General features: G+C 29.4%; 1 protein-coding gene across 2 annotated transcripts; it reads left to right on the top strand.

The window, feature by feature from the left end:
- The first annotated feature begins 2,338 nt into the window (after window positions 1-2,338).
- Window positions 2,339-25,328, top strand: LOC129921543 (transcription factor Ken). Of its 2 annotated transcripts, none has more exons than XM_056003427.1 (3): window positions 2,339-2,915; window positions 23,532-23,701; window positions 23,771-25,328. In XM_056003427.1, the coding sequence occupies exons 1-3, from the start codon at window positions 2,907-2,909 to the stop codon at window positions 25,284-25,286; spliced, it is 1,695 nt and encodes a 564-aa protein (XP_055859402.1). In that variant the 5' UTR covers window positions 2,339-2,906; the 3' UTR covers window positions 25,287-25,328. The 2 variants fall into 2 exon arrangements, with proteins under 2 accessions (XP_055859402.1, XP_055859401.1); XM_056003426.1 differs by lacking the exon at window positions 2,339-2,915 and adding an exon at window positions 16,501-16,913.
- Window positions 25,329-25,732: the final 404 nt, after the last annotated feature.

Raw genomic sequence — 25,732 nt, 5'->3', positions numbered from 1 at the left:
ACAATAAAAGACTTCAATTATCAATTGGCATACTCTCAAGCCCATTTTTTAAATCAGGATATTCTGGAGAAGTAAATAAGGAAATCCGGTAAAGGTGCAGGTTACTTCTAAAATCTTATCTTATAGCATATCTCTGGTTATTGGCTTTTCATTTAATACCGCAATTTGGTTGTTTATTACGCATTCTATATTCAATTGTTAAAAAAAAAACAGCTTAGTCTTCATTTTGAGATAAGCAACTTCAACCTCAAATATCTAGTCTTTTCAATAATTAATTTTGAAAATGTTTCAGATAAACAATAGGTCATCTTTGGCTTTGATACCAAACTCGTCTCCCATACACTCATACACCAAGACTCCATTTGAAATGAGCATTCCCTATCCCTCTACTGGGAATAACTTTGTCCTATTTTTTTGGCCCAACGTTATTCCCTGTAGAGGGAATGCTCATTTTAATATCGAGTCTTGGTGTATGAGTGTATGGGAGACGAGTTTGGTATCAAAGCCAAAGGTGGCCTGTTGTTTATCTGAAACATTAGAGAAACTGATCTGAGTTTTAAGCCATAAAGCACACATTCAATATTAGAGCTTGACATCAGCTTTTTTTTACTTTTCATAATTTTAACGAATGGTATGTGCCATTGAGTGTCACGTCAGAGGTGTTGGGTTCAAATTCAACATCCACTACCTTTAAATTTTTTAAGGGCCAATTTTTCAATAGTCAAATAAACCTTAGTTAGAGCTTTTAAAAAAATTTTTTTGTTGATATATGTATATTTATTCTTCTGATAGTTTAACTGACGATTGAAAAATCTGGGATAAATCTTGTGAGGATATATAGTCTCTAAGGTTTATAAGATTGCCATTACTATGTGCATTCGTACTAAAATCATCCAGACTCGGACTAAAATTCGAAAACCAATTTTGAACTAGCATTTTAAATGGTGTTGCCTGTTGTTTTTTATTTCTTTCTAGCGCTATTTGTTTTTGGAAAAAAAAACTACAAAAATTGTTTTTTAAACCGAAATATAAGCTTTCTGCATCATTATTTTTGATTTTGTGGTCGAAAAAACTGCCACAAAATGAGTTTGAAAATTTTCACTTTTTGACATTTTGCTAAAAGTGGCCGTTGTAGTTATACCTTTACACTTATACTTCAAATGAATTTTTAAGAATTTTTATGTTTAAATATAATAAGGAATTGTGAATTAAGAAAAATAATGGCTGCGTTCCTTTAGAAATATTTATCTACTGCTTAGTACTTAAAGCTGCTTTGAACTACTTTTTCAGTATAGCAAAAGTAGTTCAAAGTAGTTTTAAGTACTAAGCAGTAGATAAATATTTCCAAAGGAACGCAGCTAATAATATTCTTTTGTAGCTTAAGATACAAGATACAATAGCCCTGTTCCATTGGAGGTGGTAGTGTACTAATAGTAGATGTTTTGGTTAATCTAGTACTATCATGCTACTCATGCTTTTCTTCCCGAGTAGATAAGATTTGTATTGAATTCGTTAAAAGTGCGTTCTATTGAAAATCGCTAGTAAACTACTAGTAGTACTTTGCCACCTCAGAAAGAAACAGGGCTAATATTACTTCAATTGGTTTAAAGAATAAATTTTTCATTATTTGAATGGATTCCAGGTTATTTTTTAGCTGGGCCTTTTTTTAAACTGTTCTACGTTTTAGTTTAAACTAGCTGACCCTCTAAACGTTGGCGCTTTTTTTGCATTTTTTCGGTATAGAAAGCGTAACGTTAGAATGTCACACCCGTTACATATTATTTGAATACATTCTCAGACATCACAATAGTTTGAATACTTTTAATATTAGAAATAATGAAACAAATATTTATACTAAGTGTTAGTGTATTCAAAAAATTTATTTATTAAGTAGGTAAATAAATAAGATCGAAAAACATACATGCCCGACAAACAATTTTGGTTCTATAAAGCTTTACAGATGCAATTGTTGCTTCTGTAAAGCATTATAGAAGCAAAATTGTTATTAGGGTGTATAAAGAAGAAGAAGACATTTATACCTAATTTAAAAAAATAGATTAACCACCAACAGCTATTCAAAATCAGAACTGAGTTTCGAAATTGAATTTCTAAAGCATTTAAAAAAGAAAACTATTTTCCTCAATTTTATTAAAACCAAACACAAAATGTCGAAATTAGAAAATTTCCAAAATTCCAAAAAATGCAAAGCTACAAAATGCTTGTGCTTTAAGCTTCAACTTTGTATCTTTACACTTTTTTGTATGTTCAGTCACGATCGCGCCTTTCAATTCAACCTCAAAAAAAACAAAAATGTATACACCAGCGACAAAAGTGAAACCAGTTGGTAATGGTATCTGAAAGATGCATGCGCAGTCTGCCTGGCTTTTCTTCATTCGTTTTATTTCGATTCGATTCGTATTGGATTTGATTGTGTTGTGTGCAATTATTTGAGTGACTTTTTTTCAAACTAAAAAAAAAAAAATATATACTAATCCTAATGTATCTATCTCTCTATACATACATTATTGTTTATTAAGAACAAAACAATAAATATTTTGTTTAAAAATTAAAACAAAACTTGCAAAGTGATAACTCCCTTTTTTTTTTATTCAAACAAAAAAAAAAAAAGATCCTCTAAAGTACCTTTTCAAAAAAAAAAAACAAAAAAAGTAAAAAAAAAAAAAATACTTGTGTATTGGCTAACCAGATCAACTTTCACAAAGTGCCTTGCCAGTGTTGTATCTTGTATTTCTTTATGTATATAGAACGCGAAAATAGTGCCTACGTTGATCAACAAAGAAAATAAGCGATCTCGAACTCTATCAATATAGATACTTTGGAGCATGAATTATGGTGTAGTCTGTAGTGTTTTTACGGATAAAATTTTTATACATTCACATAGCTGAATGAGAGAGGTTAGTTTTATTTTTATTAAAAACTTTTGCTGAAAACTAAATTTCGGGAATATACAAACAACATTTTGTGTCAGAGTGTCTGTCTGTTGACTGTTGAGTTGATGGCAGCACAGCAAACAGCAGCGCAGCGATGGCAAAATGTAGTAATAACAACTTTTTACTTCAGTTCGGATGAATAGTAGAGTACCCCTGTTCTGCTTTATGTAGTAGGTTAGGTACATAACGTATATGTAGATGTAAGGTATTGTAGGATTATGGTTGAAATTTAGATGAAAGTATATTTTTTTTGCACCACTATGGAAATGGATGGATGGAGTCGGAGTGAATAAAAAAAAAAAAGTTGAATGTTTGAATGTGGAAATGTGGTTCTATATTATACAAGTGCATTTCTCCAAAGTCCAAAACTATATTATGTGGTTTGGATGTGGAGTCGGAGCGGAGTATGGCAATTGTAAAAAGAGAGAGAGAGAATTGCTTGAAGTTTTGTAATAGGTTAGCTGGTTACTTAAAAAAAAGTTTTAGAGATAATTTTCTCAAAAAAGACCAACAAAAATTTATGTCTGTTGCATGTTAATTATTTGCTTCACTTTGGAATATATGAGTAATAGGAAAAGCATGTTTTATTTGATTCTTGTTTTTAAATAGTTTTTAGATAAATAAAATAAATAGAAAGGTAGATACCTACTCAGGTAATTTATATTAGCATTTTAAATTTCTTAGAATAAAAGCAAAAGTGATGTTGTAAACCAGCATTAGTTTGATGTGAAATTAGGGATGCATTGATGGAAAAAAAGCTTTCGATAGTATAGGTAGGGGCAAAGCAAAGACTTTTTAAATAGGTCAAATTTAAGTCGAAAGTGAACTTTTAAAACAAAGCGAATTAATTTTTTTTTTTAAAGTTGATTGCAAAATTTTAAAAATGAATTAATTAACTATGAAATTTAACCATTTTTGTTTTGTGAGGTAGGAAGGTATTTTAATTTTAATAAATTTATTGTACCTATTAATAGATTTAAACTGTACTTCCTATTATTTTTAAATAAAAATTAAAATAACTAGAATTAATTAAAATAATTTTTGGAGTAACTAAAGCAAATTATTAGGGAACCCGGCCGAACAGCTCTGATTTTGATTAGGTATTTTTTTTTTCAAACGTCGTGAATTAAAAATACTTTAAAGTCTATAGTTTAAAAATTTCCGATGTTGCTGTATTGTTTTTTAAAATTAAAATTAATTTTTTTTTTAACAAAATCATTTTGTTTGCTTACCTAAATTTCATAAAATAAATGATACCAAAAGATTCTCTAGGTAATTTAAGGAAAAAAATTATATGGGAGTAAAGGACAATCTTTCATCGTTTGAGCGATAAATGCAATTTTCTCACAAACTGAATTGAAACACAAAAAAATATTTTCAACACAACGGCAACACCTACAATATTTACATACACGTTTTTAAAGAGCCAGAATCTTATTTTTATCTGTAAAACTTAAATCCACAAAATTTAATCAAGAGTTTTTGAAAGAATAGTCCTCAACTCAGAATTTTGGAAAAAAAATGTTATTAAAAATTTTTAAATGACTTTTTTTCAAACTTTTTCGTAGTAAAATATAAATTTATTTAATTTTGGCCATAAATATTATCAGTTGAATTCCGAATAGGAAAAGGTAATATATGTTACAGTTAAAAAAAAAATTAAAAATTACTTCAATTTTATAGGATTTTTTTTTTGATAAAAACTGAATTTTTGCATTGAAATAATTGATTTTCTCAAAGACTTTGGCAAATAATAACTTTAAACTGTTGCTATTTAACTTTCAACAATTAGGGCTATTGAATGAATAAAAAATAACTTTATATTTAAATATTGAACTTAAAAAAAATTAGTTAATTTTTTTTTTTTCAAAACTTCTATTAGAAAAAGTTGTTCGAAAATGAAATACTTTTTAATTTTTTGCATAAACTTTAATACATATTGAGATTTCCTTTTATAATTTCAAATCATAATAAATGTGGCCAAAAAAAATTTGAAAAATAAATGCATTTTATATCACAAAAAAGTTTTAAGCGCATGTTAAAATTTTTTCAATATTTTTTTTTAATCTGAGTTTAATTACCATTTTTTCAAAAACCCTTCATTCAATTTACTTAATTTTAATTTTACAAATATGAATAAGCTTTTACCTTTTCAAAAATGTATACTTAAATATTGTAGGTGTTGCCGTTGTGCTCAAATAATTTCTTTTTTGTTTGAAGTCAATTTATAAGAAAAATGCATCTATCGCTTAAACGATGGAAGATTGTCCTTCACTCCCATATATTTTTTTTCCTTTAATTTTCCAGACAACATTTTGGCATCAACTAATTTATGAAATTTGAGCAAAAAAATTTGAAAAAAAAACTTTTTTTTGTTCAGAAAAATCTTCAATTAAATTTTAAAAAAATCAAAAGAGCCTTTTATTTCTATTTCCATTTAATGTAAAAAATGTAAATATAAAATGGAAAGAATTTTCCAAAGGTTGTTCTTCTTTAGAATTGTACGGTGAATTGATTAAAATCGCTGAGTTTTATTTTGCAACACCTAGTCACAAAGAAGGTGTGAAAAGATTTGTCTCGTAATACCCCGCGGACAAAAAAAAGAAATACATGAATACCTGAGTCCTTAAAGGAATAATTTTTATTTTATTTTCAAGAACTAAACTGTGAATCTTTTAACAACTTATTAATTGCAACTAACAGGGGCGTACGAAACAACATTAGATCTAATGGAAAATAAAACTAGTGCGATAGATAATTGGGCAAATACGCTTTTTATAATAAAGTGAAGTTCCTTATTTTGTTTTCGCTTGTACCTTAAAAATGTGATTTTTACTTAAATTCTGAAAAGATTACTTGGACTTGGCAATCTTACACTGCTTTAAAACCTAGCTAAAAATTTTACAGTGCTTCTTTAAGGATTTAAATTCATATCAAGTAGGCGCAAGTGGGCGATTGCGGATATAATAAATAATAAAGAGACCTAGTTAAGTAGATATTAAGATTAAGTAAAGAAACCATACTGAGAGGTTGAGTTAAAAATTATGTTTAAAAAAAAAAAAAAAATTTATGCACTTAGGTTAAATAGTTGGTCAAATGTTTGCATTATTTTTAAACTTTGAATTTTCTGCAGGATTTTACTATACACTACCATGATATTTATCCTTAAATTCCTACATAGCTATAGGGTGCCCATTAGATTGTCAAAGTCAAAAGTTGAGTATTAACAAAAGTGTCTTCTAAATTTGGTCTTACTTTGAACGTAACTTTTCTGGATATACCTGCCTCTTAAGGGAAAAAATGGAATACTTATAAAATCGGCGGCAGAAGAGCAAAAGCTTACATCCTCAGAATCTTCTCGTCAAAACGCAAATTTTGAGACCTCTTACAACAAAATAGAAGCAAAAACAAAAATCTTTATAAAATGACAGGACTTTCTATTTCTAGTGTCCATGTAGGAACTTCTTAATAGCTCATATGCAAAATGAATGAGCTTTAGCTCTATCTCACTTTTCAGTTCATTTTCATGCGATCTATCTCAAGAAAATGAGATGGATCTCAAGAAAATGTCCTAAAAGGTGAAATAAGAGCTTAAGCTCATTTTTATTCCATATGAGCCAATATTAAAGTCTCAAACCTATACGTACAAAAAAGAGGACTGCAATAAATTTTCTGAGAACAATCCTTCTGGCTGGATTTTGATGTAATTAGATTCAGCATCAATAAATAACTCAAAAATATGTGTCATATATGATCATATTGAACAAATATTTTGTTCACTGTTTTGTTGGCTCTCACGCGTCACGCCATACCTCTTTCCTGCGAAAAAAAAACCCTTCGACCACCACCCTTGATAACGGTTGCCACCGGTGAAAAAAAAAAACCTACCAAAATATACAAAAACCTACCAAATCTCTAATTTTCGTTTTTAAGTGATGAAAGTGATTTGCTAAAATTGCAGAGAATAAAAATAAAGCAAAGCGAAGAAATAAAAATTTTGAAAAATAAAAAAAACGAAGCAAAACAAAGAAAATAAATTGCACGACTGGGGTCGCACGTACTTGCTCTTATGCTTAAAGTAACAATAATGTTAAAGCTTTTTATTCAAGAAATTTAAAATTTCATAAGTAGTATAAAAAAATTAAATCTGTTTTTATAATTAATTAAACTCCGTTTTAAATTATCTTAAAAAAAAAAAAAATTATGCCATTTTATTTCTTGTATAAAAACGTATTTTTAGAAAAAAATTTTCGAAAATTGTAGGAGCTGTTTTTTAAAAAAATAATTTTTTATATATAAAAATTTTTTAACATTTTTAAAAAAAAAAAGTTGGTATGCCATTTTGAAGAAATAATTAATTTACACATAAAAACTAAATTTAAAAATTTTTCAATGATCCGTTTTCAAAAAATTGATTTTTCAAAAAAAAATTTTGAAATATTTTTTAAAAAACCAAAAATTCGTTTTTTGAAAATTTTCTAAAATTTTATTATTATCTTAACTTACACACTTTTGTATAAAAATTTTCATTTAAATCGGGTTAATGTTGTACGAGATATTCAGAAACGAAAAAAACCGTTCTATGACAGGTAAAGTTAATAACGGTACAAAAAATATTTTTTTTGTTTCAAAAGTTGGCTCTTATGTGTAGTACTACACACAAAAATTTTAATCAAAATCGTTAGAGCCGTTTTTGAAAAAAATTAACTTTTCTATTTCCGTTATATGACAGGTACCGTTAGTTTTGGTCATAAAAAAAAATTTTTAATTTCCCCTCTAGGGAATCACCAAAAACTGCTAACTACCAAGTTTGAAGAAAATCACTTCACTCGTTTAGGCTGCAGCTCCAGATAGAGACAGACACACAGACAGACAGACAGACAGACAGACAGACAGAATTGCCGGACCCACTTTTTTGGCATTCTCCATCATCGTAATGTCATGTAAAATTGTTATCTCGAGTTCGATTTTTTTTACGAATCCTAAACTTGCCCTATAGTACCTATATCGCAAGTAATAAACTTGCCCTATAGTACCTATATCGCAAGTAAAAAGGTTAAACTAGTTTTAATTTTTGATAAAAAAAACTTTACGAAGATTTTCTGATGCTATTCAGAAAAATTCGTTGCTTTTATCATTTCAAAACTACAAATAGATTTCAAAGACCTGAAGTTCTGACGTTTGTTTTAAGCATAGTGATTGAATGAAATTAAATTATAAGTTGAAGTGAAATCTCCTCCAAAATGAGTTTTGTCTAAGTAGGTAACACAGTGAATTCATCAATGAGATGCAAAATTTTGGTCGATTTTTGACGTTATCTGGATGAAACGCTGAAAAAGAGAACACTAGAACTTTTAATTGAAGTTTTGAAGCTATATTTCTTACTAATGCATTGAAATTGCAAAGAAACAGATTTTGTTATCTATTAGAAAATAATCAAATAAATGTAATGGACTGACTTGAGAATAAAGCGTTTAATAAATATTCCAAGAACTGTAAAATAGTTTTTTTAAAGTGACTTAAATAAACCTACCAAAATCGAGTTTAAACCTACCAAATCCGAAAAAACCTACCAAATTTGGTAGGATTCTACCAAAACGGCACCCGTGCTCTTGATTCATATTCTAAAAGCATGCCAAGTTTCAATGCCTTTACTAAGATTGAGCTTTCATAATTTGTCTTCACTCTTTTTACTTGCGATATAGGTACTATATATCAAGTTATGCATTCGTACAAAAAAAAAAGTTGAGATAACATTTTTCCATGACATTACGATGGTAGACAATGCCAAAAAAGTGGGTCCCGGAAGTCCGTCTGTCTGTCTGTCAGTCTGTCTGTCTGTATAAGGAGCTACAGCCTAAACGGATGGACCGATTGATGTCAAACTTGGTATGCAGCGTTATTTGGCGACTCTCCAGAGAGGTTTTTGGAATTAATTTTTTTGGACCAAAAATAACGGTACTTGTCATATACCGATTTTAGTAAAATTGAAATATCTCAAAAACGGCTCTAACGATTTTGTTTAAAAAATTCAAATGTTAGTTTTAAGCTAAGGTCTATCTTTCAATGAAAATTTTTTTTTTTGAAAATCATTATTAATGGTACCTGCCATAGAACCGTTTTTTTCAAATCCAATTATCTCCAAAACCGCTTATTCGATTTTAACGAAACTTTTTGTGAAGAAGCATTTATGTATATAATTTAAATATAAACAAAAAATAAAATTTTGAAAAAAATAATTTTTGGATTTTTAAAAAAAATTTGAAAATTTTTTTTTTGAAAAATCAAATTTTCGAAAACGGGACATTAAATTTTTTTGAAATTTAGTTTTTAGATGTTGATTAGTGATTTCTACAAAATGGCATACCAACTTTATTTTTAAACTTTTTTTCCAAAAAATTATTTATAAAAAATTAGTTTTTAAAAAAACGGCTCTAACGATTTTGAAAATTTTTTTTTCTAAATGCATATTAATATATCAATCAAAACTGCATACTTGTTTTGGAGGGCAATTTAATTTCAGATTTTATTTTATTTTTTTTTAAACGAATTTTATTTTTTTTTTTCCAAATTTCTATATAAAAAGTCTTAAAAATGTAAGCAACTTTAACTCTAAGAGCAAGTTCGTGCGACCCCAGTCGTGCATATTATTTAATATATTTTGCTTCTCATAATTATAATTATAATTTCTGAAATAGTCTGCTCTTAGTATGCCTGATCCTGATAGACTATCGCAAAATACTTGGTGAAGAAATATTGTAGATATTTATTGCATACAAAATATGTTAAAGTATCCTCCAACTCTGTTATGTACCAACCTACATTTATTTGCATATTGAAATTCATATGCATGTGTCTTTAAATAAATACATTTTCTTACTATTTACTGTCATTCAATCTATGCATTCAGAACACCAACTTTCCAATGTAAGAAGTTAGAACAGTAACTTTCCTTTTTTGAAAACTAAATTTTGTACATACAAAGGTACCTTGCATATTCCTAAACATAAAATCATATAAGAATACAAATTTATGTACATGTACTTTCTAAAGTACAAATTCAAGGTCATTTCAATTTTTCAATGAGCATATCAAACAGTTAATGATACACCCAAAAAAGAAAAAAATCAAGGTCAGTGCAATTAAATCCTTCTTTTTGTATAATCCTTTAGATACACACATAGATACACACAAACAAAACTCAAGATACAAAAAGGACAATTAACCGTCCATCGATAACTGATGCATCGATCTATGATATGTAAATTCGAGTGAGCACAACATTAGGTAATATTTGAAAGAAATGCATTTTTTTGTAAAAAGAAAATGTATCCTTTCTGTAGAACACAACATGATTTAGCATTTGGAAAGGCAATAAAAGTGATTCAATCCCTTCCTATGTGAATTATGTGTTTAGAATTATGTGTAAACAAGAGTCCGTGTTGAGATTCAGGATGAAGGCAGATAGATTTTTTTTTCAAATTCCTTTTTGCCACTAGTTGGATTTGGTTCTTCACTCATGGATTACAGTTGTGTGCTTCAAAAAAACCAGTAAAATATTCAAAAAACTTTGTTTTCTATTCCGTGGTAGATCAGTTTTTTTCGCTATACAGCACATTTGTGCAAAGTGTAAAAGCTTTGAAGTGTTATGAAAATAAAAACATAAACAAATTAACAAAAAACAAACAAACCCCAATTTCTTCGAAAGTTTCATTGGTTTTTTATAATTATGTGGTTTTAAATTAAAAATTAATCAATTAATAAACTGTTTTAAATAAACTTACGTTCGTCTACAAAAAGAAAAATTGCATTTTTAATGCAAAAAGTGATATGTTTTTTTCTTTAATAGAATGCTGATTCTAAAGTGAGCATAACTTTTCCATCTTCGAACCGAACCAAATCGAAAAATTGGATTTTATGGAGCAAATCAATAACGGTAAATCTAAAATAAAAATACAAAGTTAAATTTTAAGTTTGGTCACTTAAAACGTATCTCTTACTTTTGACAAACTAATATCTCTCTTATCTTTAACTTTCTCTGTTTGAATAAGAAGTTTACTTATTGGATATGAAAGATACAATTTGTTGGCGTAAAGCAAAATTGTTCTAAGTCACAAAAAGCAAATTTTACAGGGTACGATTTTTATGTTTCAAATTGGTTTAAAGCGACATTTTTTTAAGTTATGTTTTTTATAAAGTTTGTTCTTTTCTCTTGAATAAACCATACAAGTTTACCTCAATAGTAGGTGCATACTATTTTTAAATATTTTTTTAAACCATAAACCCAAAATTGGACATTAGTTATACAAGTACCTACGCATTTTCCTTAAATAAAAAGTGGACTTAGAACAAAATGTGATGGGACTTAGAACAATCAAGAATACTCGGGTATCATTTATATAAGGCTACTTACCTGTGTTTATTGTTCTATGTCCCATTAAATTATATTATCTGCTGGAAAGAAATTTTTTAGACAAAAACCCTTTTCAAATTCGGAAAAGCAACCTCAAATTAGTAAAACTGCATCATTATCTCATCTTAAATCTTTTGAGTAAGAATTCCATTTCCTTTTGACAATAACTCCCTCCCTGTAAGACGTTGTTAAAAAAAAATTGAAAAAGCTGTGTAACTGTCTGCTTTGAAAGTTACTTGACATATTTTTCATAAAATTTATCATGTAAACTGCAGTTTTTGTGTCTTTTTGACTTAAATCAAAATTACGGAACCAGAATTTCAATTGCGGAATTGAAAAATGTAGTCATAAAAGACAATAACCAAACAAAGTATACTAAAAATGGAACTTCATCATCTTTCTTTAGAAAAATATACATATGTTTTTGTCTTTATAAAATGCACTCTAAATTAGACGACTGTAGCTGTTTGCATGTGCGAGATTTAGACTTATACAAAAAAAAAAAAATCTACACTCATCGAAACTGTGCAAGTTTTTTCAAAAAATTTTGTAAGACATGTGCGCCGCACAGTGGACCGATCCATACATGCTACACGTAAAAAATTCTTTCTCTTGGATTAATGTTTTTATTTGACACAAAATGTACCTAATTTAAACACGATAGGTTGTAATAAAAACAATTTTCTGCTTCTTTATTTATTTCAGGCGAAATCAGTCATTTCTCAAACTGGCTGATTTTCACTTTTTGTCAAAATTTGAAGAAAAAAGCTTAATTTTATTTTTAATCTGCTTGCAGATGTCGATATTTTCTTCTGAAATACTATACGTATTTATCCAGAACATGTTCAAAAACTTTAACTTTCCGGTTCTTCTTTTGATTCGAACGCCAAACGCCATAAAATTCCATACGTGAAATTCCAAATTCTAGTAGGATTTAAACCAAAAAAAAAATGCCTTGCAAATTAGTGCGAAAGAAAAAAAACATATATTCTTTAACTAGACATGACACACTTTTCAAAAACATATAATTTATCACGACACTTTGACATACTCATATTTAGATTGTCTAAAACAAAAAACCATTTTTAACATATTTGACCACAAAATAAGTGATTCACTGAGAGTTCATTGCCAAGACAAGTAAACGGGAAAGAAAATATCAAACATGTAAAAATATTAGAGAACAAACCGACTAATACACCTGCCATTTGTTTTAACGTAATTCTTTTTCGATTCAAAAATATAAAAAAAAATTTTATTTACTTTGAATTTCAAAAATTTTATTCAAGAAATATTACAAATTGAAAGTTTGAGTTTGAAGTGACAGAACTTTTTATTTAACCAACCAAATGTCAAGTTGATTGAAGTTCTAAGATCAGCTGGATATTCTTATTGTTTACAACCGCATGAACAACGGTGAGTCGCAGTTGACTTTTTTACGTCTGGCATGTATATGTAGATCGGTCCACTGTGCGCCGTTGACTGTTGGTTTAAAGTCATTTTTCTTATTTATATTGCTATTTTTCTGCTCAAACATTATTTTCTACCAGCATAAAGGCAATATAAAAAATTTCGAGCAATTTATTTAACAATTTAGCAATTGTTTTTTTTTTAATTTGAATTTTTTTTTCCCATTCTTATCGTTTTATTATGTTTTACTGGAGTAACTAAAGCAAATTATAGATCTAATTTGATAATTTCTGTTCTTAAATGTCGGTATTGAAAAATACCTTAACCTCTATTGGTTAAAAATTGCCGGTGTTGCCCATTTGCTTTTTAACCCTCTGTCGGCAAACGGGTGCGAATTTGGCACGACAAAAATGAAAAAATTAAAATTAAAAAAAAAAGTGGGTGCAAAAAAGTCTCTTTATAATGGTGTATTTAATTGTGAAAACAATATTCGAATTCCTCGGAAAATTCTACATCAATTTCATATAAGTTTTCTCTATAAAATATGAGACATAAAAAAGTTCTAGCGACATGAAAAAGTAGAAGCCAAATTCGCACCCGTGTGCCTATCACGTCACAAAAAAGAGGTGTGCCTACAGAGGGTTAAAACTAAAAAAAAATTCAAAAATTATTTTTTGAATTACATAAAAAAAATTACAGAAAAAAAATAAAAATACGCTAAATTGAGTTGAATTATTTGGATATATTGGAAAGATCTAAACGAATTTTAAAAGATAAATTTTTGGTCTTTCAGAAACTATTATAAATTAAAAGTGTGATTCTTCGTTATTGATTTACCATTTCAATTTAAAGATTTTCAATCGATTCAAAAAGCTTCAACATACTAACAATAAGATGGAGCTCCAGTCCAGTTCAAACGTGAAGTTATAAATAGGCTGGAAGGAAAGTACGGAAACCGTAAGAATAGGGAGAAATTGACAATTTCATTGGACTTTCAAGTCCCTCAATACGAATTTTGTATGCGAAAGATGATGAACAGTGTTTGTTTTCCGGAAATAACAACTCTTGTTGATCTAGAAGAGTGATTTCTCGAAGCCAAAAAAACGGTTATAGTTATAGCATACATTCAAAACGAAATTTGCTGAAACGCAAGGGCTCTCAGAAGCCCTTTTATTTAAGAACAGAACCTTTTAAAAAAATTCGAATGGTTTAACTTTGGTTTATTATTTTTAAAACTTCCCATGTTATTTTAGTTTTCAAAAAAAGTACTAATTAAAAGTTTTCAAAGTTTGGCAATTTGATTTCAACTTGCCTGTTTTGTTTTTCGTTCTGAGTTCAACTTTAAAAAATTTTAAAAGGAACTTTTTTAAAAATTTCAAAACGAAATATGCTGAAACGCAAGGGCTCTCAGAAGCCCTCTTATTTAAGAACAGAACCTTTTAAAAAAATTCGAATGGTTTGACTTAGGTTTATTATTTTTAAAACTTCCCATGTTATTTTTGTTTTCAAAAAAAGTACTAATTAAAAGTTTTCAAAGTTTGGCAATTTGATTTCAACTTGACTGTTTTGTTTTTCGTTCTGAGTTCAACTTTAAAAAATTTTAAAAGGAACTTTTTTAAAAATTACTTAGGAGTCCTCCTAAAGCAAGCATTAGTTAAAAGTTTTGAGGTTAAAGAAAATAATGAATGCAATTAAGACAACAAAAAGCTTTTAAATTTACAATAGCTGAAAAAAAAATACCTCCTCCTTTTGGAAGTCAGTAAAAATCACTAGATAAGCGATTCCATTTTTAATCGCACGACCCGTTTTTAAGAACATGACATTTTTCTCATGCGTTAACAATTTGAAAACAACGATATTTTGTTTCTTATTTTTTATAAATTCCAAAAAGAAGTGCCCAAAGAACACAAACTTTCAAGTACCTAGGAAGCCAATTCGCCACAATTTGTATGTGTAAATATTTCCAACATTCATAGAGCTTACACTCTCGAATGTTACAAACTTTGATTAAGTACCTATGTAACTTTATAACTTTAAAGGTACCTTCTCATCTTTATTACTTCGCAATGTAATATTGCTTTGTTTTCAGCTCTTTATCAGTTTATTATCAAAACCTCCTAAAAATGAGATTTAATCCAATTGTAAGGTTATTTTTAAAAGACAGTTTCAAGGTTGGTCAAAAACTATCACCAGATCAAAAACACACTCATAAATCCGGGATCTTGGGACAAACATATAAACAGCTGTCTATGCATTAGTATTTTACGTCTTTTCTCTAAAAATATTAAAATACAGATATCAAAAACAACATTTGGTGAGTGTTAAAACCTAGCTTAAACTATTTAATTTTTATAACCTTCAAACTATGTTAAAGTCTAAACAAATTTTGATTTCCTGGTTAATATTGTTTGGGATTGTTTTCTTTTAAAATGGAAGACTGCTTTCTTACAGATATCTACTTAAATTCTAAAAAGTGCTTAAATTAATATGTTTTCCTATTTAAACTTAAGTTTACATTTCTGTCATTTTAAACTGGTTTTGTCAGTTTATAGGAAGCACTAAAAATCTTTACTTTTCTTTTTTTTATTAAAAAATGAATAAAAAAAAAAAGTTTAAACCATTTGCGAAACAAAAGAAAGAAAATACCAAGGTCAGATTTGTCTACATATAAATGTATGTGGATACCTTGATACATACATATGTATGACTGACTACCTTCATATCTACATAAATATATAATATTCCAACTATCCAATAGAGATACTCATAATGTAGATCTTAAGTTTGCTTAATTTTTAAGAAAGTAAACTAATCTTGTATATTTGTTCAACTAAATAAATACTTTGTAGGTAGGTAGTTCCTAGATAGCTTTATACCTACATTGTATACAAAAAAAAAAAAAACCAGTGCTTTCCTTTTCTTTTTCGACCTTCACATTCCATTTTATATGAATGTATGTAGGTAACCAGCAAAAGCAACAAACCAAACCAACCAATCGTTGCTTTGTATATTCTTCGATTGTTAAAAGTCATTTTTTTTTTTTTTTTATTATAAATTTTGAGATTTTTTATAAGAAGCTTTTTATTTTTTTGTATAGTAGGTAGATGGTTTGTTTCATTATTCTCTTTGAGATAGTATAGAGATAGGTAGTTATTGCATAGACTCCCTACTTCTAATACAACAACAACAAAAAACCAAAAAAAAAATCTTCTCCGCCTGCATTTCAAATTAAAATCCTACTATACAACCCAGATGATTAAAGATTTCAGTCTTTAATAAAAAAAAAAAAAAAATACAAACGTGTAGCTTCATATTTATCAAAGTTTACAATAATATAACTATGAAGATTGAAGACAAAAGTTAGTATCATGGTTCATAGGTAGGTTAGGTAGGAGAAGGTAGGTAAGGTAACCAAAGAAGAGACTCAAACCATCAAACTCAAATAAATACAAAGCACAGCTAATTTTCTATTAAAACGAGTTTTTCGTATAACGCGCGCTTGCCCAACATACTTGGCCTAGTATTAAAGTTATGCAATTACTCCACTATACCCTTCTCCAACTCAACACTGTTTGGTATAGTTGGTTTATTTCGTATCGTACCTACCAACTACATTTTTATATTTGTTTGTCTTTTTCTCACTCTTTCCTCCTATCTTTATTGTGTGTTCCTTTCTCATATTACGAAATGTAAACAAACGCAAACAAGTTTTTATTTTCAGATTCAGTATTCAGACACAAGACTCAAGACTCAACTCACTTTTACTTTTAAAATCAGCTAAACAAAAATCTCTAAGTTGTGATGTTGTGTTGTAGTTGTAGTTATAATATTCGATTCGGTATCGGTTGCTCTGTTCCTCCTCTGTGTTGTTGCTCTGCTGTTGTTGCTGGTTTTGTAAATTTTGTGTGTTGAAATATATCTCGGAGAAAGCTTTTATGTGAGAAAACTTACAAAAAAATAAAAAAACTTATTTATACGTGTAGCTACATAACCGTCCATCCGTTGTGTCGCATTCGGGTAGCCTTCGCCACCGAACCCCACCGCACCGCCTTCCGTCCCTTTGACGACGATAATGCATGTTATGTATGAGTTGTTGTATTGTTGTAATACCAAGTGCTCCGAATAGTAAAATGTGTGAGGTACTTACTTACTAACTTTTAAATAAAAAAAAACCATTCAAACTTATTTGGGGCCCTTCGCATGTTTGGTTGCCAAATATTAGATAGTACCTATCTAACCTAGTGTGAGTAGGTATTATCTATTATGTCGTAAAGTTGCTATACAATGTAATATCATTTACCCTTTAGACAAAAAATTATTAGCTATCTGTACTCGCGTTCATATGTACCCATGTCCCCCAATTCCCCCCTACCCATGCCGTAAATACATTCACATCTCTTGTAGTTTCATTTCATTTTTGTCTTGAAGAGAGAGAAGCTTTTTTGGTCAATTGTTTTCTATCGCTAGCTAGCTGCTAGCAGCACAACCGTGGGTTACCTACTACTAAACTATTACTACACATTTCCATTCCATCATTACTTTAATTTTAATGTGAATTTCAACATCGAAAGAGAGTTTGTGCGCTGAGTGTTGAATGTTGAGTGAGTGGCTGCTAGTACTACTAAAGCTGATGATGATCAACAACAAGTCGAGCTTTTTCAATGGATTTCATTTCCATGATGACATAGTTTTTTTTTTTTTTAAGCTAGTCAACAAGTTGGAAGGTGGTGTATTGAGCAATAATGTTACTTGGAAATAACACTGACTAATGGATTTTTAGTGAAGGATCAGTGAGAGTGAGAGTAAAGCTTCCAAAGTATTAATGTCAAAGAATGATAAATGTAGGTACTTTCCAATGTAGAAATAGAATTAGTTAAGTTTTAAAATCTAAAAAAAGTTATTTTTTACTTTCTTATCTTGATTTTGATGGTAGATGTATTCGGTTAGATTGAAGAAGACCTCGAAGGAATTTCTGTTAAGAATTAACCTCAGATTTTTGTAATATTTCTTACGGGAACGGGTCGTTATTCTGAATTCCAAAATTCTGTATGACCAAAATTCTGTATTTGGGTAATTCCATGAAAAAGTGGACACGAATTTTGAACAAATTATGCAGTCTTTTTTACTTTTTTTTATTAGCAAAGTACTATTTACAAACGGCAACTCTTTATGCAAGTTGCAAGAAAAGATTCTTTGTTCTATTCCCTTATGGATAGACATAAAATTCAGGGAGTTTAATAATCTTAAAGCATTTTTATAGCATAAGCTTGCCAACAACAGAAGAATTTCACATGAAAATGACGGAAAAACAAGCAAACTGAAAATATGATGAGTCTAATAGTGACGATGACAATATCCCCCCGTGAGTGCTAAAATAAGTTAACATTTAAGCAAGCTTCGTTACACACTATTCGATTAAAAAAACCTTGAGTGAAAATGCATCTTTTCTTTACTTTTGGAACCACAAATCGCAGGTAACATAAGTTACCAAAATAATGTAACGTGAGTTACCTAAATATTTTAAAATTTTTCCTCGAAATATTGAAAAAATGTTTGGTTTGTCACTCATATTAAAAGCTTGTAATTTTGTATGTATGGAATCTCCATTGAAAACAAATTGAGATTCTTAATTTCACATAAAAACTTCATACTGTCGGACTCTTAAAAATCGTGTCCGTTTTTTGTAACGTGAGTTACCATCAAACTTTTATTTTTCCCAAGCAAATGTTAAAAATAAAGACAATTTTTTTAGTTAATTATGAAAGTAATAGTTATGCTCCATTCATGGATAGTAATTTCGTATCAATTTACATTAAAATTGAAAAAAAAAAATTATTTATGTGTTGGAAAGTTTTTGTGAATGTAACGTGAGTTACCATGGAATTGCCCATTTGAATATGAACATAATTCTGTATTCCGTTATTCTGCTTTTCTATTATTCTGTATTTCAACATTCTGTAAATCCAAAATTCTGTTTTTAAAATTCTGGAAATCCATTATTCTGCTTTTTGGAATTCTGTATTCCAAACTTATACATTTTTATCTTGCTTGTTGAACAATTTATATTCAATTAACAAATTAAGTATAACAGTGTATAAGAGCCGTTTGCTAAAACGAAACTTAAGAATTTATGTTCTACATAAAACCTTATATTGCCTTATTATGTCACAGTCTACGCAGAGGAAAAATTAATTAATTTGAGTTTATGTTCTACTTAAATATTTCAGTTTTGTTTCAGCAAATGGCAATAAAAGAGAAATAAACCCTTACCTTACAAAAAAAAAAAAAAAAAAACAAATACAAAATAACAAAAAACAATTTGATGAAATATGGACATAATGAAGATTCTTGGCTAAATATTACTCGTTTTTTGGTGTTCAAGGTATGTCATTGCTATATCCAAATTAATCGGGGAGATTCTTTACTTCAAAGCATTTTCTGCAAAGAAAATACCAAAGATCTGAAAAGTGCGCACTTTTTTCATTATCAAAACAATTTTTCTTTTATCATTTACAGAATTTTGGAATACAGAATTTTTAAATCCAGAATTTTGTGTTTACAGAATTTTAGAATACAGAATTTTGAATTACAAGAATTTTAAAATACAGAATTTTGAATTTACAGAATTTTAAAATACAGAATTTTGGAATACAGAATTTTGAAATCCGAATTTTGGCCCATACAGAATTTCGACCCCAACCCATTTCTTACTTGTTCTTTAATATGTTAAAAAAAAAAAAACATTAAAATGTTTTTTAACTACAAATCGATTGAAAAACAAAACATTTTCATGCGATGTTATGTTTTATGAAGTTTCTTAACGGTTTTTTGACTAATTTGGTATCGCTGATTTCAAATCAGTTTTTTTTTTTCTAGCAGCTCTAGTTTAAGTGATACAGGTCGAGTTTCTTCTGTTAATAATTTTGTACAGATCGACTCTTTTCCGCCTTTATTATAAGAGAAATTGAGCTTAAAAGAATAGAACCCTTTTCATTTTTTGCTTGTTGAAGATTGATCAAAAAAAAAATTATACTGCCCTATTCTGCTATTCGATTCACGTGAAAGTCTAAAATAAAAAGCCTTTAAATGCGGGTTAAAATTAAATTTAAGCAAATTATTTTTTCTAAGAATTTCTAAGATAGCGGGACACATCGCTTTGCTTTAGAAAAGTTGAGATTTTTCAAAGCCTGTTTGACGTGATAACAGAATAGGGCTAATATTCTCTTCAAGGGAAACATTTTTGATTTCTTTGACACTAACTATAAATTACCTACCGAAAAGTTATGGATCTTGCAATTCACCTTTATATTTAATACCATAAGCATGTATTTTCTTCCAAAATATATGAATTTTAGATCATAAATTGATCATAATCAAACTTTTCTGACCCAAGATCTTTTGCATTTGGCCCTCAACGTTTGATTGCAACTCTGGCCACTGTGGCGTATGCGTACTTTTTTTCAAAAACAACTTACATACATACATACATACATACTTAAACATTTTCTAGTAAACTTTTTTTAATTAAAATTGTTTAAAATGATTTCATATTTTTAAAGAATATGTTTGTGAATGAATGATTATTCAATTCCTGTAAAGTTGGCAAGGGGTTTTTTTTTTGAAAATGTAGACAAAATTAGAGTAATTGATATCAACGGAAGAGTTGTAGAGTTCCTTATATTTTAAAACAAAAACAAAATTATTTGCTTACAACTTTTTCAATTTTGCAGAACTCCTTTTAAAATTTATCAGAAACTCTTGTCTGTTAATCGAAAATAATGCTCAGAATTTTTTTTTTTTTTTTGTTGCGTTAAATTAGCCAACAATTTTTTTTTGCAACACTTTAATTCAGCAAAACTCTTTGGTTATATTCTATAATGTCGAAAAAAAGCTTACCAACTTTATAGGAGTTGTAATTAATAAACAATATACTCGTAATATATGAATTAATGATAATTTGACCAATTATTTGAACTATTAATTTTTATGTTGAATCGGGCTTTTTTGGTCACTTCCTTCTACAGGGTGTCCCAAAAGTAATGGATCAAACGAATTATGCTGATAGGGGATCTTAAGGGCTCTCAGAATTTGGTAACTTGTTCATCCCAAATCCTTACGGTTTTCGATTTAATGCAATTCTTGTGAAATTTCGAAAAATCCCTATTTTGCAACAGTATTTTGCTTCCTGCGCCCATTATTGATTTTTGGTTTTTACAATTCTTTTACTAAAACATTACCAAATAATTAGGACCAATTAATTAATCAAAACATTTGTTATTTCATACGCCATTTCGCTGCAAATTAGCTAACAGTTTCAAGTTTTATAAAAAGTCAATTTCTAACTTTTATTTGAAAGCAACACCGTTAAAAAAATTTGTACGATGTGAGAATGGTTTATTATTTTAAAAAGTTGAACTGTTATTGTAGTTTTCAAAAAAGTATAAAAATTCCCAAAGTTGCAGTTAGATGGCAAAATATTACAATTTTAATTCAACAAAACAGGGTTGCAAAGTAGGGATTTTTCGAAATTTCACAAGAATTGCATTCAATCGAAAACCGTAAGGATTTGGGATGAACAAGATACCAAATTCTGAGAGCCCTTAAGATCCCCTATCAGCATACTTCGTTTGATCCATTACTTTTGGGACACCCTGTATATGCAAATAAAAATCTTTATTTCATTAAAAAAAAAAAAAATATAATATATAATTTTTGAACCAAAAAATTGAAAATAAAGCGATCTACTCGTATTCCACAAACTCAAGGAACAAAAAGAAAATAATAAAAGGCCCCCCACTTTTTCAGTAATAGTAATAGAAATCAAATATGTAGTTCAAAAAGTCTTCAAGTGTCATAAAAGTTTAAGTTTTAATAAATGAGGTCCTAAAGACTATGAAAAAACGCTTCAAATGCTATTAAAGCACTAAAAAGGAGAATACTAAAATAGTTCTTATAATGTTTTAGATTCTAGTCCACAAAAAATAGACTTTTTGAAGAAAAAAATGGCTTACAATCTGTGAAAAGTCCTGAAGTTCCCTATGTCCGCTAGTCCCATTATAAGGGGTCAAAGGTCACAACATTTTTTATTTTAAAAATGGTACGTTTTAGGCAAAAGTTATGTTCCACAAAACTGTAGCTGAGGTTATTTTACAAAAAATTGTCATACAATGTTTTCTTGTATCACGCACCGTTTAGAAATTATATCACTTTAAACTCGCATATGTTTTTCTCGATATTTTTTTAGTTGTTATTTTAATCAAATTACATGGGATAGTTTGAAATGTTGTAACCTCTGCTACAATTTTGCACAACATAATTTTTGTCTGAAACCTACCGTTCTTAAAATAAAAAAAGTTTTTACCTTTGACCGCTTATAATAGGACTAGCGGAAAAATAAAACTTCAAGACTTTTCATAGATTGTAAACCACCCTAACACCAAGCTGTATACAATTTTTTGTCTATTCTTACTGGATTATTCCGCCAAATTATAAAATGCAAAGCAGATCAGGACTAACATGATCTTCTGATGCCAAAATTTAATTTGACTATACTTTATGTTAATTGTGTGTGGTTACGTACACATGTGTGTGTATGTGGTTGTGTTGGGGTGTGTGTGGGTGCGTATAAATGTGTGTAGGTGTGTGTGGGGGTTCTATGCGAACCGCTGTGTGTATGTGTGGGTGGGTAGATGTATGTATTTAAATTAATTTACCAACTCCATTTGCCAGGAATACCATACGTTTAATTTTTTTTTACTTAAATCTCATGCGAAGTTCTACCATTTCACCGATTGCGTCATGATTTTTTGCTAAATGAACTTGTATTAAGATATCTGATGAAATGCACTCTTTTGCACTCTTCTTCGATTGAGAAAATTTGCTATTTCCATAAGAGTCAATATCATAAAAATTATTCGAGTTCGACTAAGTTTACAATGTTTGAGAAACAATATTTTGTAAACCATATGTAAATCTAAAAGAGAAAGTTTTAATCTCTTCTCAAGTTATTGAAAAATTTTCAACATCAAGACACAATTATTGTATACATATATTGTATTTTGTATCACAATATTATTATCAAAAGCTGAGATATTAAATTATCAAAGGAAAAAATTGTTTGTTTTTTTTTAACATTTTACAATGTTGTATTTGGCACTCGAGACCGAAAACTTCGGATGCTGATATACAACTCTGCCAGGAACTATTGGTTCTGGATTTGAAAACAAAAACTTAGAATTATTAGTTTTTTTGTAAAGTTTGTTGCGAAAAAGAAAAATATGAAATGCTGAGTTCATTAGCTAAAATTTATAGCTAGGTATTCCATCGTAACGGGTTGGACACTTGCACAATTAATTAGATTCGGATTTTTTTTTGGAACGTCTAAATACGTAAATCTTAAAAACTCATTCTTGAAGAATTGTTAATTTTGTTTGTACACAGAGAATCTTCCCACTTTTGGTAATGATATCTTGCTGATTCTGAAAAACGATTTTAAAAAATTTTTGACTTAATAAGATGAGTTTTATAGTTTTGTTTTTAACATCCAACCAGAGTTGCCATGTTCTATTTTTTTTTTTTTTATAGAAATGTGTAATCAATAGGAATGCAATCTTAACAATCGCTTTTATTCTGGTTATTTTGATAATGTCTCCTGTTACTTTTTCTTTAACTTTAATTTAAAATCAAAGTTGTTTCCGTCTTTTATTTTCTGTTATTTACAGAAATTAATTTTTTTTTTTCGTTTTCTAAATTTTCAGAAACCTAGAATGTTGATGCTGCAATATAGTAAACATGGAGAGTGTATTCTCAAAGAAATTAAAGCTGCTTTCCGAGGTGAACACCCGGCTGATTTATTAATTGTTTGTGAAAACAAAGTAACTCTACATGCCCACAAATTGGTCCTTGCGGCTGCCAGCCCTTTGATAAGGTAAAATTTAACATACAAATAAAATACACTTCTAATCATTTTTTTTTTTTTTTTTTTTTTCAATTTAAGGATGCTCCTTGAAGAAACACAATTTTTAGACTGCACCACAACAGTTTACTTCCCCGATGTCAATGCAAATTACTTTCGGTCCCTATTGGATTTTTTGTATTCCGGACAAACTTGTATACCCTCAAACGATATAAACTATTTGCATGATCTCTTACTTTTATTACAAATTAAGTCCGATTATTTGAAAACTTGCGATTCTCAATATCTAAATGTAGCTAAACACGAAAATGAAATCGAATTATACAGCTCTTCTTACTGCAGCAAGGATATCCGACGAAAAAAACGACTATCAAAAACAGAACCACCCCCATCTCAAAATTCAGTTAAATGGGAAAACCTGAGCGATGAATGCAAAAAAGAGGGAAGGAAATCGAACCCATCCAGAGAGCATCTCAATGACCGGGCGGATCGGGCGAGTGAAAAATCTCTTGGACCGGAGGAAAAAAGATGTGAAGAACCCTTATTTGACAAAACAGCACCGACACGAACTGAAATATCTGAAAATCGAAACTTGAACATTATAGGCGAACGAAGAATGTCATCCGATCCCGTCAATCTATCACTTGGAACACGAAATATGGACGAAGAATCTGACTCACACACACAGCCAAACGATGAAAAAATAAATCTACTATGCAAAGGCCAAGAGAAAAAGAAAGGACTATCACTTCTACCGGACTCAGAGGTTCTCAAACAATTACCCGACCATCAGCTTTTACAAAACTCTCCAGAAGATTACGTTGTTACACCGCACAGAAAACGCCGACCAGGTTTTCATAATTCGCCTAGTCAAAACCAGCCTTTTCTTCCGTACCATCCTATGATAATGGATGAGTTGAGCTCACAAAAATCGTCTTCCACATACACATCCGAAAGAAATATGCTAAATTCGTCAGCAAGAAGTCTCATCAACACCGAAGACCTATTTGTATACAACCACAAAAATGTCGGAGCGAATCGAGAGAAAATGACAAGTCCCGACCAAAACTTACAAATCAGCTCACCGTTCATATACCAGTGGCAATCTTCCCACAATTCAACTGCGTCATCTCAAATCGATATGTCATCACCCAATATGAATATGTCGACGTTGGGTTGTAAAATTGATCCAGCTGAGGCTGACGGGCCCAATTCCAGTGTCAGAAGCAGTGCAACATCCGCAAATCAAATATTCAGCAACAGTGCGGGCAGTAGCACAGTGCGAGAATATCGATGCGAATATTGCGGTAAACAGTTTGGCATGTCGTGGAATCTGAAAACTCATTTGCGAGTTCATACGGGAGAAAAACCGTTTGCATGTAGACTTTGCGTAGCAATGTTCAAACAGAAAGCCCATCTTCTTAAACATTTGTGTTCTGTCCACCGTAATATAATAAGTTCAACAAATGACTCCGAAACAATAAAAGCCTATAGCTGTTGTTTCTGTTCAATGGGATTTGAATCAGTGCAAGAGCTCATAAGACATTTGTCAGGCCACCACAATAATCTACTTTTAACGAAAAATTTAAGAGATTAAGTTGTATAATATAAAATTATAATTATTATTATACCTTCTGTTTATATAGAAAAAAACAAAAAAATGAACTCACAACAAAAAAGTATTTGAAAAAAAAAATGGCATCTTTGGTTTTGTTGATGTGATACAATTAGACTGGGAGATATCATATTTATTGAATTCCAAATCCGAATCAAACCGAACAAGTCTCCAGGCTACAATAGCACATTCTTCAAACACTGCGTGCTTAAATAAAATATACATATACTACTAAATTGTAAATGCTTAGGTATTAGCTTTACTTGTAAGTTTTTTTTTTTTTTTTGCTCGATAGAAAAAAAAAACACATTTGGCGTGTAATTAAGACATTAAAGATTTACAAATTGTATTCCATTTAAATTTAGAATGAAATTCCATAGATTCTTAAGGACACTCTTTGATTAATAAAAAATAAAAAAAAAACTTCA

This window comes from Episyrphus balteatus, chromosome 1 (assembly GCF_945859705.1).
Source record: "Episyrphus balteatus chromosome 1, idEpiBalt1.1, whole genome shotgun sequence".
Lineage (NCBI taxonomy): Eukaryota > Metazoa > Arthropoda > Insecta > Diptera > Syrphidae > Episyrphus > Episyrphus balteatus.
The sequence above is the reverse complement of the archived record's forward strand: the minus strand, read 5'-3'. Positions and strand labels throughout refer to the sequence as shown.

Coding starts and splice junctions, on each gene's coding strand:
- LOC129921543 (XM_056003426.1), top strand. CDS start 16,851: ATGTTATGTATGAGTTGTTGTATTGTTGTAATACCAAGTGCTCCGAAT. Junction 16,914..23,531: donor CGAATAGTAAAATGTGTGAG/GTACTTACTTAC, acceptor CTAAATTTTCAG/AAACCTAGAATGTTGATGCT. Junction 23,702..23,770: donor GCTGCCAGCCCTTTGATAAG/GTAAAATTTAAC, acceptor TTTCAATTTAAG/GATGCTCCTTGAAGAAACAC.